This window comes from Sturnus vulgaris, chromosome 19 (assembly GCF_052056855.1).
Source record: "Sturnus vulgaris isolate bStuVul1 chromosome 19, bStuVul1.hap1, whole genome shotgun sequence".
Lineage (NCBI taxonomy): Eukaryota > Metazoa > Chordata > Aves > Passeriformes > Sturnidae > Sturnus > Sturnus vulgaris.
This window is the reverse complement of record NC_142261.1, coordinates 2,695,868-2,715,230: the sequence shown is the minus strand read 5'-3', so window position 1 is coordinate 2,715,230 and position 19,363 is coordinate 2,695,868. Positions and strand designations below refer to the sequence as shown.

The 19,363-nt window shown below is 43.3% G+C and overlaps 1 protein-coding gene across 2 annotated transcripts in view; it reads left to right on the top strand.

Moving 5' to 3' along the window:
* Positions 1-18,520, top strand: part of ATP2A2 (ATPase sarcoplasmic/endoplasmic reticulum Ca2+ transporting 2) — a 43,963-nt gene extending 25,443 nt beyond the window's left edge. Inside the window, exons 8-21 of one of the 2 annotated variants that reach the window (XM_014874927.2) lie at positions 5-469; positions 2,769-2,857; positions 6,056-6,158; positions 6,671-6,802; positions 6,891-7,013; positions 7,193-7,411; positions 8,157-8,492; positions 8,697-8,917; positions 9,897-10,099; positions 10,264-10,349; positions 10,730-10,863; positions 11,822-11,939; positions 12,054-12,174; positions 17,416-18,520. In XM_014874927.2, coding sequence (XP_014730413.1) covers positions 5-469; positions 2,769-2,857; positions 6,056-6,158; positions 6,671-6,802; positions 6,891-7,013; positions 7,193-7,411; positions 8,157-8,492; positions 8,697-8,917; positions 9,897-10,099; positions 10,264-10,349; positions 10,730-10,863; positions 11,822-11,939; positions 12,054-12,174; positions 17,416-17,429 — 2,364 coding nt within the window. In that variant the 3' untranslated portion in view covers positions 17,430-18,520. Of the gene's footprint in view, positions 1-4; positions 470-2,768; positions 2,858-6,055; positions 6,159-6,670; positions 6,803-6,890; positions 7,014-7,192; positions 7,412-8,156; positions 8,493-8,696; positions 8,918-9,896; positions 10,100-10,263; positions 10,350-10,729; positions 10,864-11,821; positions 11,940-12,053; positions 13,608-17,415 lie in introns of both variants that reach the window. The other variant, XM_088176100.1, reaches the window with a different exon arrangement.
* The last annotated feature ends 843 nt before the right edge of the window (positions 18,521-19,363 follow it).

The following is a 19,363-nucleotide window of genomic DNA, read 5'->3' as shown; positions in this document are numbered from 1 at the left end:
TCAGGGTACAAACATTGCTGCTGGTAAAGCCATGGGGGTGGTCATTGCAACGGGGGTCAACACTGAAATCGGGAAGATCCGTGACGAGATGGTGGCGACCGAGCAGGAGAGAACCCCCCTGCAGCAGAAGCTGGACGAGTTCGGGGAGCAGCTGTCCAAAGTGATCTCCCTGATCTGCATCGCCGTGTGGATCATCAACATCGGCCACTTCAACGACCCCGTGCACGGCGGCTCCTGGATCCGCGGCGCCATCTACTACTTCAAAATCGCCGTGGCCCTGGCCGTGGCCGCCATCCCCGAGGGCCTGCCCGCCGTCATCACCACCTGCCTGGCGCTGGGGACGCGCAGGATGGCCAAGAAGAACGCCATTGTGAGGAGCCTCCCCTCCGTGGAGACCTTGGGCTGCACCTCTGTGATCTGCTCTGACAAGACGGGGACGCTGACCACGAACCAGATGTCCGTGTGCAGGGTACGTCCCACCCGCTGCTGCTGCTTTTCTGCTCGGCCACTCTCAGGAGTCAGCACTGCTCCACTTCTCCTGATCCCAGCTCTCATATCTGCAAAATCCTGCTTTATTTCCCCAAGATAAGCCTCCACTTTGAATTCAGTTTTCCACTGTGTAGTCTTGAAGGCTTTTGTCTCTTTCCTTATTTAGTCGTGGCCAAAAATAGCTGTACCCACACTCATGGAGGAGAAAGTTGTTTGTAAGCAGCTTTCCATTGACTTGTCTGTGAGCCTTTCAGGTTACTGGTAATTCTTTGGTGTGATTTACGTCTTATTTTAGGAAGTTACACTGTAGAACAGGCTGTGTGCAAGTGTCAAACACTTGCCTCTTCAGTTGAGAAAGACAACAATGGTGGAGAAACTCACTATGAGAAACAGAGATTTACTGCAGTAACTTTAGTAGTCAAAGGTGTTTTCACTCCTGAGTGGTTCCACCTTTATTTGGTTGTCTTGCCTTCAGTGGCTTTGCTGGTCTTGTGGGGATCACTGCAGTGTTTCCAGTGTGTGCCACACTGACTAATCTGGCAGTTTAAGTCACCAGCATTGCCAGGGTCATCTTCAATGTTGGTGTATTTTTAGGTGAGCATGAGTTCTGTGCCTCTCCTCCCTTCCCCCTAGTACTCTGTCTAGTGTTGGCTAATTTGGGACTTTCATGGCTGGTCACTTAACATAATGCATGCTCAGTTGCCAGCTTGTGCTTCTCTGTAGGGATTTAATGGACAAAACACTGAATTCTTCCTTTTAGTAACTTTAGATGTTCACTGGCACAGCAACTCCAACATGAAATGTCCAGAGCCTCATTACATTGGGTTAGAATTCCAAACGTGTGCATGTTGAGCACTGCACACCAGTGGTGAAAGTTTATAAGCCCTAAGCACTTTGTTCTCATGTGATTGATGGTTTTTTCTTCCTAATTGCTGGTTGACTTGTTCTACTTCCTTAAGTATCGTAGTATTTCTACCTAAGAGACACAAAGCAGCTGCTCATCAGTATTCCAGAGGAGGTTACTTGCAGTAGAGTTGCATAACTGCCCTAGTCTTTGCAGGGATTTTTTCATCCTGCAGATGCCAAAAGAAGGAGGCTTCCCTGGTTAACTCATCATTTAAGTTGTGTTTATTTAAAAGCTCAAAATGCTCTGCTCCTTATTTAGAGGGCTAAATGATCTTGTCCGGCACAACTTAGTTCCTTGTTAGCTGTAAAAAAAACATGAATTGCAGTTTGCAAAAATGTAGCAAAATTCTAATACCCATAACAATGAGTGTATTTTACTGGGCTGTGTTTTGTGAGGATGCTTTCCTAAAACATAGGGCAGCACAATGAGGAGAGAGGAGGACATTGCCAAAATGTGATGTGACAAAATAGCCTGTGCTAACCAGTGGATCAGAAGTTTCATTAGGATACACCATCAATTAGTGAGAAATTATCTTCTCCAGTGCTACTCCACCAAGCCATGAGAGTGAAACAGCTTCAGGCACTGTGGTTTTTATCTGCATCCCCTCAGATGTGATTCTGCCTGCAGCTCTCCTAGAAAGGAAACAAAGGAAAGAGTGAGTTGCAGATCTCTTAGAGGTACAACTGCATCCTTCAGATTGGTGTCTGAATTTGAAAATATAATTTCACCAGTGCTGGAAGAGCACTTGATTTGGCTGATTGGTTTAAACTCCCAGTGTCCCATGTGGTAAAGTGACTTGTAACTGGAAACCAGAACAGGAAACACTTTCACTTAAGGCTGGTATTAAGAGAAACTGGCCATAGTCTGGCTCTTGCTAAAACCTCACCTCTTAGATCTCAGCTTCTCCTGTTTGTAGATGCTTTTATTTTGATTCTGGGAGAAATTGTCACTGTCCAAGTTGTCAGTGTCCAGCTGAGCTGCTTTTGACTGTTTGAAAGCAGAGAATTAATTCATGGTTTGTGTTACACGAGAATTAATTTGCAGGTGTGAAGCTTAGGAAGAGCTTGGATCTAGTGAGGGTTGTCAGGTGGTGTGTGAATGCTCTTGCCAGCTGAAGTGTACACAGTTCCTGTGCTTTTCAGCTCTGTTTTCCAGAGAGATCTGTAGGCAGAAGGGCTGTTCCTGTACTTTGTGCTTCAATGTATGGAGCTGTTCAAACATCTGTGGGATCGAAGTGCACAGAATCAGGTCTTGTCTGGTTTGTTTATTCAGATTGGACTTGCCTCTTGTACCTGCTTGTTTAAGGCCTGTTTAAATCTCTTTCATTAATTATTGTTCAAAGATAGTAACACTTCTAACTCTCTAATTTCAGATGTTTATCCTGGACAGAGTAGAAGGAGACAGCTGCTCTCTGAATGAATTTACTGTAACTGGTTCAACATATGCTCCCATGGGAGAAGTGTAAGTGTTCTATTCAAGTTAAATATTTGTCTGTTTATGCATTCACTATTACTTTAGTCTGGAAAAGGGGTGCATGTAATATTCAATAGTAATTGTTAATAAACGAAAGCTCAGCCATGAGAATGCACACTGAAGGGCTGGGGGGAAAGTAATTAACAGGAAAACCAAGGTAAACTGTAGAAAAGTAAACCTTCATTAAACTGAATAGAGGCTCCAATATTGCAGTGTTCCCTTGATAATCTAAAAATTAATAAGGTATAGAAAGGATTTATGTTACTGAACTCTTCCTGGACTGACATTAGCTATTTCAGTGCTTCTAAGTGAGGTTTACTTTCCTTATTTAAAAACTGGGTAAATCTGAGGAGGTGAGCATTTGCTAATCTGTGAGCTCAGTGTTTCCAATTTCCCTGTCTCAGACAGCAGGGAAGTTGTTTTTTCTGAGGAATCTTCTGAATGTGGTGGAGCTACCTCTTAAATTGACTGTGAATTCCTGGCCCTGGCCCTCAGTAGTTTATTGGTGCATCTGTACTTGAGTTGATGCATGTCTGCCCCAGCCTTTGCTATTTGAGCTGCTGTTAAACCCAGTCCTTTAGGAAAGGAATGAGGTTTGGTTTACTTAATCAGCTGCAAGTCTCTGCTAGTGAGGTAAGTGGTTCATCCTGAAAACTTCAGGAATTTTTAGGACTCTACTTCTTGAAGAAAAGCCTCTTTTTCCTGCATTGTTACAGCTCCTTTTACTTGGTCAGTCCTCCATGTGTTTTATAATTTTATCAATTCAGGTTTTTTTTTTTTGCAGAATAGAATTCTGCTGTGGATGAAATAGGATTTAATTTCAGTTATTGTAAACATACAGCCTTGTGCAGTTTCACTCGTGTGCCTCTGACTCCTGCAATCTTGCCCATCTCAATAGTGATTATCTCTGTTTAATTTCCATAGCAGTTAAGACTCTGGTGTTCCCGGCAGCTGGAAATCTTTTAATTCCCAGTTCACTTTTTTGTTTCAAAGCTAATTGCTGTCAAAAGCTTACACTTTCATTTCAGGAGGCATCATTTGCTTCGACAAGGTGACTCCAGACCTTGCAGAACTCCCAGCTCTTTCGCTTTAGCTTGGGCTCACAAGAGCTCCAGATAAACAAAATAATAAAACAGAATGTGGTGACAGATGTGGGGGATAATGAGACAGACAGCAATGTTTGTTAATGTGCTGTTTTCACTTACTGAAGTTGGGGAAATGTGAACAAGTGTGTTGAACTCGCTGCATTCAGGGGCACAAAGGATTCTGAGACAGGGACATTGCCTGAGAAAGGCTTTTAGTGGAGAATAGTGAAACTGAGCCCAACTTCAGCCCTTAGGGCTGGTTTATTTCTGTATTTATGGACAGCTTTTAAAGCAGTGACTTTGGAGGAATTTTAAGTAAATTGACTGACTTCACCTTGGATTGCAAAATGAAGTTGGGGGGGTTAAGAGGCAGTTGCCTCTTCAGGCTCTGCACTGCCCCAGAGCAGGACCTGCTCCAGATATCAACCATTTCTGACAGGTCTTACTTGGTACTTCAGACACTGTTGGCTTCCACAGCCTATTCAGTTTCATAACCCTTAAGTGTTTTTGCACTAAACCAGTAACTTTTCACTTCCTGTTAAAATATATGATACCTAACTCACCCCTAAGATTAATTCAGAATATAAAATCACAAATATTTCTTACTAAACCCACCCCCCCAAATTTCGTATTGATTTATTTTCCAGGGATATTGGGAGATTGTCTAAGTTAGGAATAGTTTTGCCATGTCTCAGCACACTCAGTCTTCCTGCAAACTGAGCACACAAACCCAACAATAATTAAGAACTGCAGTAAAAGCTGGCAGGTTGCATCTGACCTTCAGATGAGTTCATCTTGAAAAACCTGAAGCTGTAAGAAAAAAAAAAATTCCTTTATCTAGAACTGATCCCAGCACCTTATACTCTGCATTTGTTCTTCAAAAATTGTTGATAAGGAACACAAAAGCAGAGGTTATAAAAAAAAACACACCCTGGTATAACAAGTTATGGATATTCCAATATGCTGGTGTTCTGAATTCAGAACGGGTGAAAAAAGGAAGTTTTGGGTGGGATAGATGAGGTGACAGCCTGAGAGCTGGACTTTAAAGCCACAGCTCATGGCTGTAGGATTATATGCCAGATGAAACATTAAAAATGTATTTGTATCCTTAAGATTCATTTTGTTCTCGTGCTGTGTTACACAACACTGGAATTCGTTTGCAGTACCACAACTGAACAAAAGCTTACATAATGGGACATGTCATCATCTGTGTTGTGAATTCTTATGGAGTAATGATCCACATCTTTCCACCATCAGACCTTTTTTTTACCCTTCCTTCAGAGCTTTAATAAAAGATGTTACATATTAGCTCTGTCTTGCTAATTTTGCTAGGGGGAACATAACAGTATTGAACACTGTCTTGGTTCTTTTGTGCTTGCTGTAGAAGTATGGGAATGTTCCAGGAAAGTAATTGATTCACTGTTTCCAAGTGTTAAAGCACAGAAGTTGCTTCGTACTTGGGATATCAAAATGGTGCTTTACTTCAGGAGGATGTACCTTCCCTCTCTCTGAAGCCTTGAGATATTGATCATTAAGTGTGTATCACTACTGGAAGAGAGCATTTCTTTTCTAGTGGAGTTAAGTCTCATGAAATGACTTCACTTCTCATGACTTTGGGAGGCTCACATATTCAATTGTTAGAAAATTAAAGAGGAAAACCTGCTTTAATCATGCCCAGTGCATGCACTTCATGCATTGCAGTAAAGCTGCAGAATATGCAGCAGGAAGGGAGCTGAACTCCTCAGGTGTCCATCAATGTCCCTCTCCTGCTTGGATCTCCCCTCCAAGCCCTGCTCTGCCTTCCTGTGCCTCATCTCTGAGCCCTTCTCCAGGCCCCTGTGTGACTGGCACTGGAGGAAAGTGAGGTTTTGGCACTCAGGGAATCATGTCAGCAATGATCTCCCCGTTCCATTCATGATTCTGATCCAAACTTCAGAACTCCCCTTTATCAATCCTGCTCTTCCCAACAACTTCTGTAGTTCCAAGTCCATAACTAATGAGCATTGCACTAAATGGAAATGCAGTAAAGAGGATAAAGAAAATATGAGATGCTAATACTAAATAACTAACTGCACTCTCCCCCTTTTCTTCCTCTGGAAAGGCATAAAGATGACAAACTCATTAAATGTAGCCAGTATGATGGTCTTGTGGAACTTGCAACGATCTGTGCACTGTGCAATGATTCTTCTTTGGATTACAATGAAGTAAGTTCATATCCTGGAACACAGGGAGTGGGAATGAGGATAAATGTTCTCATCTGTCTGTGTAATACCTTTCAGTGGTAAATCCCCTTCTAGTTAAGGGGGGAGAGTATTTAGGCCCTTTGAAGTATTAATTCTGAGAATTACTTGTTTGTTGAACACGAGAACTAAATCCAGCAGCAAGTGTAATCTGTAATTTGGAGATCTGGTGCTGCTTTCTTGCTTTGCCTCACTGCCTTATGGTTGCTACCAAGTCTCAAAATGTCTTAATTGCTTGATGATAAAATACTGACATCTCTCTGCTGCTCTTGAGGGTAAAGGCTTCAAATTCCTACAAATCATACTCCTCAAAGCTGCTCTTTTAAAATAGTTTTACTTGTTTTGTGATCCACTTTAAACCTTGTAAAGCTTTTTTTTTTTTTTTTCCCCTGTTGTGACACTTGAGCTTTTGTCTCTAGTAGGTTCCAGGTGAGGTTTAAACTCCTGTGCTTTTGTTTGCTTTGTGTTAACTCAAGGCTAAGGGAGTTTATGAAAAGGTTGGTGAAGCCACAGAGACAGCACTTACGTGTCTGGTTGAGAAGATGAACGTGTTTGACACGGACCTGAAGGGACTTTCTAGAATCGAACGTGCCAACGCCTGCAACTCGGTGAGTCCCCTTTGGCTGCCTTTGTTTGGGGACACAGCTCTTCAGTGTGTATCACCTAAATGCATTTAATGCTTTTTGTTTTAACAAGGTGATTAAACAACTCATGAAGAAAGAATTCACTCTGGAATTCTCAAGAGACAGGAAGTCGATGTCTGTCTATTGTACTCCCAACAAACCGAGCCGCACGTCCATGAGCAAGATGTTTGTTAAGGTCAGTCCCTCACTGGAGAGAGTGAGGGCATGGAATGGCTGCAAAGCAGCACCCTACTTAAAAATTATGGTGCAACTAAATGGAGCTTGGAGTGGGAGGAAGGACTTGGTAATTGAAGCAAATGCTGTAATGCAAGAGGATTTATTAAGCTAAATTACTTCTTCTTTTTGTCTCTGCAGGGTGCTCCTGAAGGTGTGATTGACAGATGTACACATGTCCGTGTTGGAAATGCTAAAATACCTTTAACCTCAGGAATTAAGCAGAAAATAATGTCTGTCATTAGAGAATGGGGAACTGGCAGAGACACATTGCGTTGCTTGGCTCTGGCAACCCACGACAACCCTCCCAAAAAAGAGGAAATGAATCTGGAGGACTCCTCAAATTTCATTAACTATGAGGTAAGATCAGTAGCACTTCTCCCTCTCCCAAACTGGAGACTCCTTCTGTTTGATTATTCCTTGAGGAAGTTGCATCTGAGAATTTTCTTTCTGGGTATTTTTGATGTCAGACACAACAGTTCCCCACTTGTATAGAGGGAATGCTCAGTCTAAGAAGAGATTTTGTATTTTAGGAGAAACTGTTGTTGGCAGGTTGACAGGCTGCTGATGCTTGGCTAAAAGCACAAGAAGAAATCAGTTACAGTCCAAAAACTGCGTTGTGGTTTCAGCTTTTATGGTTTTTCAGTTCGGCATTGCTCAACTGCAGGACCTTTTTGGGGATTTTGTGATGGGACATAGCTGCTCTGGGAGTCAGGTTCACTTCCCTGCCTCTGTGCTGTCAGCTGCAAGGGCTCAGTCCATGATTATCATCTTAGCTGCTCTGTAATTTTCCAATGAAATCTGTATCTGATATTTAGGAGGAAGGTAATAACAGTTGCATGAGTTTTTGGCTTGGCTTGTGCTCCTGGCACTGATGATAAAAATTAAAGACTCGATGCTTGCAGGTTGAATTTGCAAGGCTGGCAAGTAGAGCACATTTTAACTGATAAAATTTGCATTTGAACCAAAATTTGGTAAGGCAGGACAAGGAGTGATCCCAAATGTCACGACACAGATAAAACATGCAGGGAAAACAATTATTTCACTGCTTCCAGAGGAGAAATCTGCAGTCCCTTGCACTAAAACTGCCTGTATCTTCTTTCAGACCAACCTGACATTTGTGGGCTGCGTGGGAATGCTGGATCCCCCGAGGATTGAAGTAGCTTCATCCATAAAGCTGTGCAGACAGGCTGGCATCAGAGTCATTATGATCACTGGTGACAACAAGGGCACGGCTGTGGCCATTTGCCGCCGCATTGGGATCTTTGTGGAGGACGAGGACGTGTCCACCAAAGCCTTCACGGGCCGGGAGTTTGATGAGCTGTCCCTGGCTGCACAGAGGGATGCCTGTCACCATGCCCGCTGCTTTGCCCGGGTAGAGCCTTCCCACAAATCCAAAATCGTGGAGTTTCTTCAGTCCTTCGATGAGATCACAGCCATGGTAAGTGATGGTTACTTGGTTAGGAAGGCAAATGCTGTTTAAACCCTAATTAGGCCTTCTCAGAGTAATTCCCCTTTTGTGGAAAACACTTGCTTCCATGTTTCCCTGCACTTAGTGAGTTTTAAGGATCCAAAATCACACCCAGTGCAAAAATCCTTTCTGATCTGTATGTTAATGCCCAGCTTATTTACTGATTCATTTTAGACTGGTGATGGTGTCAATGATGCCCCTGCACTGAAGAAAGCAGAAATTGGAATTGCCATGGGTTCTGGTACTGCAGTGGCCAAAACTGCTTCTGAAATGGTTTTAGCAGATGACAATTTCTCCACGATTGTGGCTGCTGTGGAAGAAGGACGTGCAATTTATAACAACATGAAACAGTTCATCCGATACCTGATCTCCTCCAATGTTGGGGAAGTTGTTTGGTAGGTTTAAATTTTTTTTTTCTTTGAGGTAGAGTAGTGATGATAGTCTTCCAGTATTTCTCACTAAAACCAGAGGAGGAGTAATGGATCTCTGTGGAAGTTGCATGTTTCTGGCCTGTCTTTATAGTGAAGAATTGTAGCTTGCCACAAAAGTTGCACGTTGTGTCATTTAGAATATTCTAGCTCAGTAGGTAATGCTTTACAGTTATTTCTATGATTGGAATAATTCTCTAGAGAAGGAAAACCTAAACCTTAATCAAACAGTATGAGATCTGGAATTTCAGATAACATAGTCCCAGGCATAGCTAAGATGTTTGTTTAACCTCAGGTTCCAGGAACATGTCTTGTGTTCCTCTGGGAGGAGCAGTGGTGACCCAGCACCACAGAATGCACTGCTGGTGACAAAATGTAAACATTGGTCTCCTCACAATCCTTACATCAAAGCAGACTTTTCCCAGAGTGGGATAAAGCACAGCAATTGTCTTGCCTTGTTTCTTGTCAGCTTTAAGGCTGTCCTTGATATGGCTCTTGCTGCAGCCCCTATTTCTGTTCTATTTATTCACACAGGCTTGGAGCCAAGAAAGTTACAGGCTCAATAAACTTCTGCAGGGACTAGCAGTAATCTAGGGAAATGAAGCTTAGGCATTTGAGCCAAAATGTGTCTTTTAGAAAGTGATTTGCATGCCTTTTATCCATGTGTATGTATATATTTACCTATACAGACAAGTAGAGTGGGGAAAAAACAACCCTAGAGTCAAATTTTCAATTTTTGATGTTATCAGAAGAAGACAATGTTTCAAAGCTTACATGGCAGTGGTTAGTCTTTGCTCTTGGATATGTGTTTATAGTTTTCTGATTGTGAATGTTCAGCTTGTCATCTTCAGTGGGTAGGAGAGAACAGAAATGCTGCTGCAGGTTTGGGCTTAAACATTACTGACATGCACAAGAATAAGCTTATAACTGGTGGGTTTCTTTGTAGTATCTTCTTGACTGCTGCCCTGGGTTTTCCTGAAGCTCTAATTCCTGTTCAGCTGCTGTGGGTGAACCTTGTGACAGATGGTCTCCCTGCCACTGCCCTGGGCTTTAACCCTCCTGATCTCGATATCATGAACAAGCCACCACGCAACCCCAAGGAGCCCCTGATCAGTGGGTGGCTCTTCTTCCGTTACCTGGCTATTGGATGTAAGTACTGATGGCTTTTTTTTTTCCTTAAGACATGAATTACAGCCTGGTTTTGTTTTTTTTTCAGTATTGGAAGTCTTGAGGCCAGAGTTCAAGTGTGGCAAGCGAGGTCTCATCTTGCACACAGTTCACAGCGCTGAGAAAAGCTCTTTGTTTCCTTGCAGGTTACGTTGGTGCTGCCACAGTGGGTGCTGCTGCTTGGTGGTTTATTGCTGCTGATGGTGGTCCAAAAGTTTCCTTTTACCAGCTGGTATTTGCTCAGTTTAATATCTTTGGGGGGAGAGGGGAGGTTCCTGCTTCTTTCATACTTGAAATGACTGTACAAACGTGGTAGGTTACAGGAATTTATATAACTAAACATTTTCAGACTTGTTCCTGTAAAACTTGATCATGATTAATTAGTCTCGACAGCAAAGCTCGGAGGTGGGATACCTGAGCTTCTAACAATTTGAAGGACAAATTATTGTCTTGTAAGCAAAAGCCTAAAGAGGTAAAAGTTTGTAAACACTGGTTTTAGGAGTCACATATATACTATATACTTTCTATAATACTGATTTTTTCCTAGTTGCATGTTTTACATTTTTAAAAGTTAACAATCTGTGGAAGTGAGTTGACTGTGTTCTGTTGCAGAGCCATTTTCTGCAGTGCAAGGAGGACAATCCAGACTTCTTCGGGGTGGACTGTGTGGTGTTTGAGTCCCCGTATCCGATGACAATGGCTCTGTCTGTGCTCGTCACCATAGAGATGTGCAATGCTCTCAACAGGTTCGTATGTCCCAAAAGGGAAGCCAAGCACAGCTTATCCAAAATCCTGCTTTTTGTGCAATTTGATCCTTGGTGGACAGCTCAGCTAATGAAGAGTGAGTCACACTTCCCTTCCGAGTTCTGGTAGTGCAAACAAACTGACTCTTAGATAACACTGGAGATCTCTTATCATAAGGTGTATTTTTAAGTCTGCCAATTCACTCTGGTATTTTACTAAGCACAAGCAACTGAAATATTTTCCATTATTTTTAATCTAAGCTTAATCAATCAGATTATCCCTACTATGTTGGTATAAAGTGATATCAAGGAGAACTAAAATAAGAATGCTGAAGATATGGAAAATAGTTTTTCCTGCCCTAAGGGAGTGTGGGTTTAGCCAATTAATATTAGATTATAAATGGAAACCACTAAATAGCACAATGTCAAGGGTATTTTTCTTCAAATAGCTTAGAGGTCAGTTAATTTAAAAACAAATAAACTTGAAATACAAGTGCACTGGGGTAGTCCTACATAAAGATACTGCTCTACATCTGCTGCTCTTCTCCAGCACAGCCTAAATGCAGATGGAATCAAGAGCCAGCATTATGAAGGTGCAAGTTCTTGACCCTCTGTCAGTCCTTCAGTGGGTGCACTTGGGGCCCTGCTAGACTCATGGGGATTCTCTCTTAGGCTGCCATGTCCACACTTCTCTGTCCCTCCCATGGAGAGGATTTTTGGGTCATAGTGAGAAGAACAGACTTAGGTCAGGAACGAGCAGAACACTTGAGACTTTCAAGAACAGACCTGGGGCTGGTGCTGGCTGCTCTGCTGACTTCCAGGCCAGTTTGAATTTGCAGCATCCAAACCGTGTGCTGGGCTGTTTCCTGCCTGGGATCCCTGTGCTGTGCCAGGCTGCTTTGTGGTTCTCAGAGCTTCCTGTGGGTGTTGCAGTGGCACATGAGCCCTGTTTCTGTTGCAGCCTGTCAGAAAACCAGTCCCTGATGAGGATGCCCCCGTGGGAGAACATCTGGCTGGTGGGGGCCATTTGCTTGTCCATGTCCCTCCACTTCCTTATCCTTTATGTGGAACCACTGCCAGTAAGTGCTCACACCTTACCCCCACCCCTGAACTTCCAGGCAGAGCAAAACCTTGTGTGGGGCTCGAGGCCAGGGCTGGAGGGGGAGCTTGGTAACCCCTGGCTTTTCTTTCAGATTATCTTCCAGATCACACCTCTCAACGTGACGCAGTGGCTGATGGTATTGAAAATCTCCCTCCCTGTCATTCTGCTGGATGAAACACTTAAATATGTGGCCCGTAACTACCTGGAACCTGGTAAAGATGATAGTGTGCGGCCTGCCACCAAACCCTGTGCTCTGTCAGCATGCACCGAAGGAGTTTCCTGGCCGTTTGTGTTCATTACTATGCCCCTGGTTATCTGGCTTTACAGCACAGACACTAACTTTAGTGATATGTTCTGGTCTTGACTGACATGGTGACGAGTTTTACATTCAAAGGAAAAAAAAAAAAAGTTTAAATTAATTTTTTTATTGTTTAGAGCAACTGTCTATTTCTGCTGAATTTTCACATGAACATATTTGCCGGTGATGGAGGTTTCATAATCTAGATTTTGGTTTTTTGTTTTTTCTGACTTCAGTGGGGGCAATATATTCCTCTTTTATACACAGTTAAAGTGTCCATTGACATGTACAGAGAACTAACACTATTTTATGCAAATATTTTTTTGTAGATGAAAAGCATGTACAGTGTTCTGTTCAATAGTCTATTCATCATGTAAAAAAAAGTAAATTTTTTTTGAGCCAGCGGACACTATCAAACTAAATTGGCAGCAGATTTTAGGGAATGAATGTGTGTTGTCTAAAACTAAAAAAGCATGTAACTGTTTGTCTTCTGCATGATCATCCAAACTTAATTTGTCATAAAGTCAGGTTTTGTTCACGAGCAGAACTTTCTGCACTGGGTAGAGAGTCCTGCTCCCTGGGTCAGGATTTCTTCTCGGTCCCCTCTCCCCTCACTCTCGGTTCTTGACTGTCCTTGTTTACACCACTTTCTGTATGAGGTATGCCTGATCTTGCTCGTGCAGAAAATACCATTCCAGGTGCAGCCTGCTGGGGTTCTTCCATACTCTCCACACACATAGGGTTGGTTTTTTTTTTAAGGATTATTTATTTGTCTATTGTATTTTATTGTAAAAGACCTTACTTTGCCAGTGTTGCCCATTATGCAGGGATAGGGAGGGCCACTTCTGTCTCTTTAAATCTAAAGCCTTTTTAACACACAATCTGTTTCAATTCAGAAGAGGGTTTAAGTTGGGGTTTGATACCTTTTTTTTACACGTGTCAGAGCCTTTATTTTTATTTCTTTTTTTTTTCTCCCCCTTTAAGATCAAAATTAGCAATGAGACCTGAAAAAAACAAACTTGCACTGCATAGCTAGAAATTGGATTTCCTACACTTAGGGCACTAATGCTCAGTTGTATACATGGAGTTACTCTGCTGGCCTGTTGTTAGCCTACTTGAAGTAACAAGCTCGTGTGTGTTTTTTGTAAAATCTGTAAATAGCACATGACCAAATTGAACATATTGTATAGAACTATTTTTATTTTAATGTGGCACTAACCACCTTCATTATTACGGTAAATGTTAAAGCATGTTTTCAAATTCAGTCCTGTATCAACAATGTGTAAGTCATTAACAGTCCTAACTGTGGTGTTTTTCTCCAATGCCTTCCAACTTTCATCGACTAAAGTGAGTATTTTTCTTCCATTTCACCCTGCCAGTGGTGACTTGCTGTAAAATAGCATATGCTGTATACATGTTGAAGAATAAATAGTAATTTCCTTCATTCCCATGCTGTGTTTTGTCAAACTCTGCTGTGCTACATTATTATCACCACTTTAGACTCTCGTTTTGTGGTCTGAAGCTCAAATTACTGATTCCAAAGGCAAAGCACTTGCTTTTGGTTTAGTGTATTTTAGGGTCTTTTTTTATAGCACCTGGGAGCCTTAGTGCCCCAAGGTCTTACAGCTTTTGGTCTTAAGTTTGAGATAAAATCAGCAAAATCTGTAACTTAAGACCCTGACAGCTGTTAACATGAATGTTTAGTGTCCAAAACTCTCTGGTACTCATGGTCAGGTGCTGGTTTAGTCCAAAGCTTTTCCCTGCTCTGAAACAGAGGCTGCCCCTCAGAGCTGAGCACCCTTCCCAGGTCCCTGCATTGCTCAAAGGGCAGGTGCTGCTCCTGGCAAAACCAGCTCATTATTTGTCACTTGCCATCTGAGAAGGCAAAAGAAGAGTCTCAGCTTAACAGGGCAGTCTTTGAATCCTGCCCTGGGGTCACTGTGTCTGTAGATCAGCAGGTGCTGTTATCTTGTGCTGGCTCAGTCTGCTTTAGTAACCAAATTCAAACAGCTTTGTGATCCCTCTTCGAGGGGAAGGATAGTTCCAGGCTATGTTCTCTTGGTGCCAGCTGGAATCCAGCAAGCACACATAATTCTCTAGGTTTAAGCTCTCAAGTGGAGAGATGTTCCCTCAGAACATGGACCAGAAATTCCACTGCATTGTGATACTTTGTTTATGGAGACTCTGACTTGAAGTGGCTCAGAGGAGCTGACCTGATGATGTAGCAGGTGTGTTGCCAAACTGTGAGCATTCAAATCCCCTCAAATGCCCTTTTTTAGTGTGGAAGAGCCAAACTTAAGGTTTTGCATTACACAAAACCATTGGCCTGCACTGGCCTTTTGCTGTATCAATAACAAATGAGCAGCATAAGACTCATCCCTATTTCTTGAAACAAAAAATAATAAATAGTTCCTGTGATGTAGGATTCCTTGAGATCAAAGTGTGTACCAGTGTGTTATTTGCTGGAAACAAATTAGCAGCTTAGTTCTGTGTGCTCCCACTGCTATTGACAGACATTTCCAGGACAGGAGTGCCACTGAATCCTTGAAGATGGGTTCTGCTGAACCTCAGAGCACTGTGTGGTGGCCTTTTTAGAGCTACGTGTCTGGTTGCTACCATGAATAATTCTGCTTCTTGTACAATCTTATTCCTGTCTTTTATGCCCAATAATCCTTCTATACACCCCCTTTTCCCCCCCTCTCTTAAGAAGCTGAAGGGGAAAATGACTGTCAGTGAGCAGAATTCAGAATACTCAGAATTCACCACCTTCTCTGTTGGATCTGTCAGTGTTGAAGATGAATCTTGCTGCTTGTCATGAATTTCCATAGAGATCTGAGAGTTCATTTATGCCACTGTCTCGGAGGCACTTGGGGTAGGGCTTTGTGTTTCTAGGACTTTGCCTTGAAATCTGGATGAGTGGTGGGCAAATGGAGATTTTGGGATCCATCCCTACAGGCTCCTGAGCTTACAGGAACAGTCAGGTTTTACAGGGTGCTCCTACAGAGCCCAAGCAATCTTCATCTGCCCTGATTTTCTTCTATTTCTCCCAGTCTTGTCCAAGTTTCCCTGCAGAAATGGAGCCATAGGGTTCCCCAAGATCAGCAGCTGCAGATTTCAGGTTGGATGGCAGCTGAGCTTTCAGGACTTCTGTTTTCCAGGTGCTGTAAATCCCACCCTTGGCTGGTAGGGATTGGAATGTCCAGATCTGCCATGAGCTTCCTCCTGGGCAGTGAAGCATCCTGCCCTGGAATCACATCCTTGTGATCCTGGAGCTGGAGTGCTGGGTCTGGGCTTCAGCTCTGGCAGCTGGGCGAGGTGGGGGAGGCTGCAGGAGGAGCCCAAGGAGCTGAGGGCTTTTCTGTCAAAGTACAGAACTGCGGTGCAAAATTTGTAATTTCTGCAGGAAATGTCTGAACTAAAGTGTTTATCCTTAGCTGTATAGATCCTGTCATCTTTCAGCCTCAGTCTTTCCAGCTGGAAAAGCCAGGAAGGGAGAACTTTTCAAGACAGACTCATTTGCCAACATCTCAAAGTCAAAACTCATTTGTTTGTCCCAAATATTTCCTCTCCAACCTCCCCAGTGCTGGGGTTGAAGAAGGTACCTCCTTATTGAACCATGTTAGACCAGAGAACATAAAAACAGCAGCCCTCGTTCAAGCAGGACTCAGAATTCCCCAGGCTTGATCTCCCACTCCATTCTTACAAAGTAACTTCATATTTTTTGTTTCTCTTTGCTCCCATCTCACCGAGCTTTTTCATCTCTGCTGTTTTCTGGATTCCTTGGTGCCCTCACACATCACTGCTTATTCTCTACTGTGAGAGGGGTGTGTAAGACCAGGATCAATCGTTTGATTGATGCTGCCTTATGCTGGCAACACCAGGAAGGATATTGGCTTGTGCTGGAAACCCACTGGGGTTTGGAAGGAGAGCAGCTCCTCCTGAATCCTGTGTTCTGTAGCAAGGAGGATGCTCAGGCAGCTGCAGTCATGCATTGGATTTTTAGACAGGAGCTTTTGTCTTTGCAGTGCCTTGGGCTCTCTCTGCTTTCACACGTGAGCAATCCAAAGTGCTGAGCTACACAATGAGCTGCTCCTTCTTGCTGGCATCCGAGCAATAAAAATAGTTCATACTTGGTTTCCCAAAACGTTATTGCAAATAAATGAGTATGAAAAAGGCTGCAGAAAAACATTTCTACTGGTCTGTCAAAGTGCTCCGAGGCTTGTGTTGGTAGCGAGGCTGTTGGGGAGGTTCCTGGTACGAAACTGAGTTTTTAATCTGATGATAGAATGCAGTACAGCAGTGCCAGCCTGAGACACAGCTCGAGCCCAGAGTTGATGGTACACAGCCCAAGGGGCTGAATTTGCTGAGCTGGAGGGAGGTAAAACCAATAGAGTCGTCTGTCTCTTGCACCTGTCTTGTTTACTTTTTTACACTTCTAACCATTAACTGTTTCCCTAATCTCTGCTAATTACATCCTTAATTGCATTAATATGCATTTTCAAATCTTAGCAGGAGAGCCCAAATTTTAGTGTTGAAGCAGTGTTTGGAAGAGCTTCCCTGGAGCTGTAGGGACTCAGAGCAGTCTCTCCAGACACAAGGCTGACCTTATGCTGTGTAGGGGTGAAGTACAGCAGGAGCTTTAGGACGTTGTACTCTACCCTTTGCCTACACATTAATCCATGTAGTTTAATGACTTCTTCAAAGCTTTCCTACTGCTTCCCAGAACAAGCTGCCTGGCTTGGAAAAGGGACATTGTTAGGTCACTTTGGGGCCAAACTTGCCATAATGCCTCAATTAAAAAATCAAGTGCTTAGTATGGAACTTGAAAGTCAAAATTCCAAAGTGAGAATTGTCTGTTGCCACTGGTCAGGCAGAGAAAGGCAAAAGCTAATTAAACATGTCTTAATTGTTTTTCACTGCAGTCTTGAGTAGGAAGTGCTGGCTCTGCTGATAATCGAGGGAGCTGAGCCTTAATCCAGAGGATTCTGAGCTTCAAGAACAAAGTAACCTGAGAGTGTCCCTTCAATGACAGAGCAGCCAGTTACCAAACTTAACATTCTTTCTTCTGTCACTGTTGATCTTAGTCTTGCTTGTATAATGATACTTAGCATTCATCCTTTCATTAACTGATGCCTTTTCTTTCTTTCCTTTTCAGCAATACTGGAGTAATCGCTTCCTAAACAATTTTGCAGAAATGTAAGGTTGTTTTGTTGCGTGCATGTGTTTTTAGCAACACATCTACCAAAACTTCTGCATGTATCGTGTAAAGATTCTTTGCTTTCCCTAAAAACAAAACTCATTGTGTTCTCTGTGGAAGAAATGTGTGGTACCATTAGGACTTCATGATACAGATGTACAAACGTGCAATATAGCTTACCAAGTCGGAACTCTCTCCAGAGAAGTTGGGTTTCTGTGCTGCATGGAGAAGAGTTTGGTTATCCTTGAACAAGAATTGCAGAGCTGTCAGCCAATTTCCATATTCCTGTATGTAAAATGTCAGTTTATACAATGTACAATATCAGATAATGCATGCCTTGGGTTGTAGACGGATCTCTCTCTGTATTGTATCATCCAAACATCCTACTCCAACAGCTTCTGTACAATGCTCTCCTATTTATAAATCCATGGAAACGATTACAGATGAATGTTAAACCGTAAGCCTCCACTTCATAACGTTGGATTTTTTTATCATCTGTGCAAATCAACCTCTTTTGCACTGTAATGTAACTTATTTAAATCTTAAGGCAGTAAGACAGATGTTGGTGCAATACAAAATATCGTGATGCATTTATCTAAAAAGCAACGACGACGTAGCCAGTTCCCACAGCTGCATGTGTGACCTTTAGAAGTTGTAAATAAGATCAATTGTCTATTGACATGCTGACAGTAAGGAGCATCACACCTAGTTTCATTTGTATCAGGTAAATAAATTTATTCTACAATACGTACTCGGCGTGTTATTTGATGCACTTTGTTTCCTGCAGGTCCGTGCTCAGGCACTGCAGTGCTCTCTTATTTTAATGCCAGGATGACACTTTTTAGCACCAACACCATTGCAATCTTTCCTCCTAGAACTATGCAGATGCAGCTGCTCCTCGGCAGTATTGACCTCCTCGCTGGTGTGATTTCCTCTGTCCAGGGGCTTGTGTGTGTGTTTAAGGGACACTGTCAAGTACTTTGATCACTCAGTTTTTTTAAAATGCTCCATTGTTTGTAAAATCCCTCTGAGAAACGTAAAATAAACAATTCTTTCCCAACTACATCTTTATTTTTTTTTTTGTCCTTTTCTATTTTCTAAATTGCCCCAGCCTAAAGTAGCTCCTTTCTGCAGGCAAAAGGAAGATGAGCCAAATGTGTTTGCTCCAAACCACACGACCAGCCTCCTGCTGGGAGTGCTCGGCAGTTTGGGCTGTTCTGCCATGAGCTCACAAGGCTGCTGCTGGGCAAGGCTAAAGCACTCCCAGGGTAAAAGCTGGAATTTCCAAGTGTCCTGTAATGCTCTGCTCCAAAGCCCAAACACCAGATTTTGTTTGGAATAAGAGACAACTTAGGAATGTGTTTTACATTAAATGTAATGCCTCTTAGCCTCCAGCCCCTGATAGCAGCACCCTGCTGGCAAACAGCGTTATCCAAATGAGGTGACACGTCTGAGACCCTTCAAAGGCAGCAGTGCGAGGTTTAAAAATACAAGGGTCGAATTCCATGGTCGGGCAGCTCTGTAGGGTGGTGGAGGGCGCGGTAACGCATTGGGATTGGTGGCTGCTTCCTACTATGGTAGTGCTGTGCTGGGCAGGCTGAGCTCTGCTGCTCGGCCCGGGGCTGTCAGAGCCCGGCTCCGCACTCCTTTATCTGCCCTGCAGCTCTTCCCGCAGGCGGATTTAGAGCCGGGCCTTGGCACACGCGGCCAGCGCTGTCAGCGCCGCCCCTCCCGCTGCGGGGCTCCCTCGGCTCCTCACGGACACCTGAGCTCGGCGCCGCAGCGCTTGGCCAGGGCACCACCAGCATCTCTTGCCTTTCACAGCCCCGGGCTGGCTGGGAGGACGGGGCGTTTCTCACACTGCCCATCGCTGTTGTACCCACACGCCCGAGTGCTGCTCTCCTGC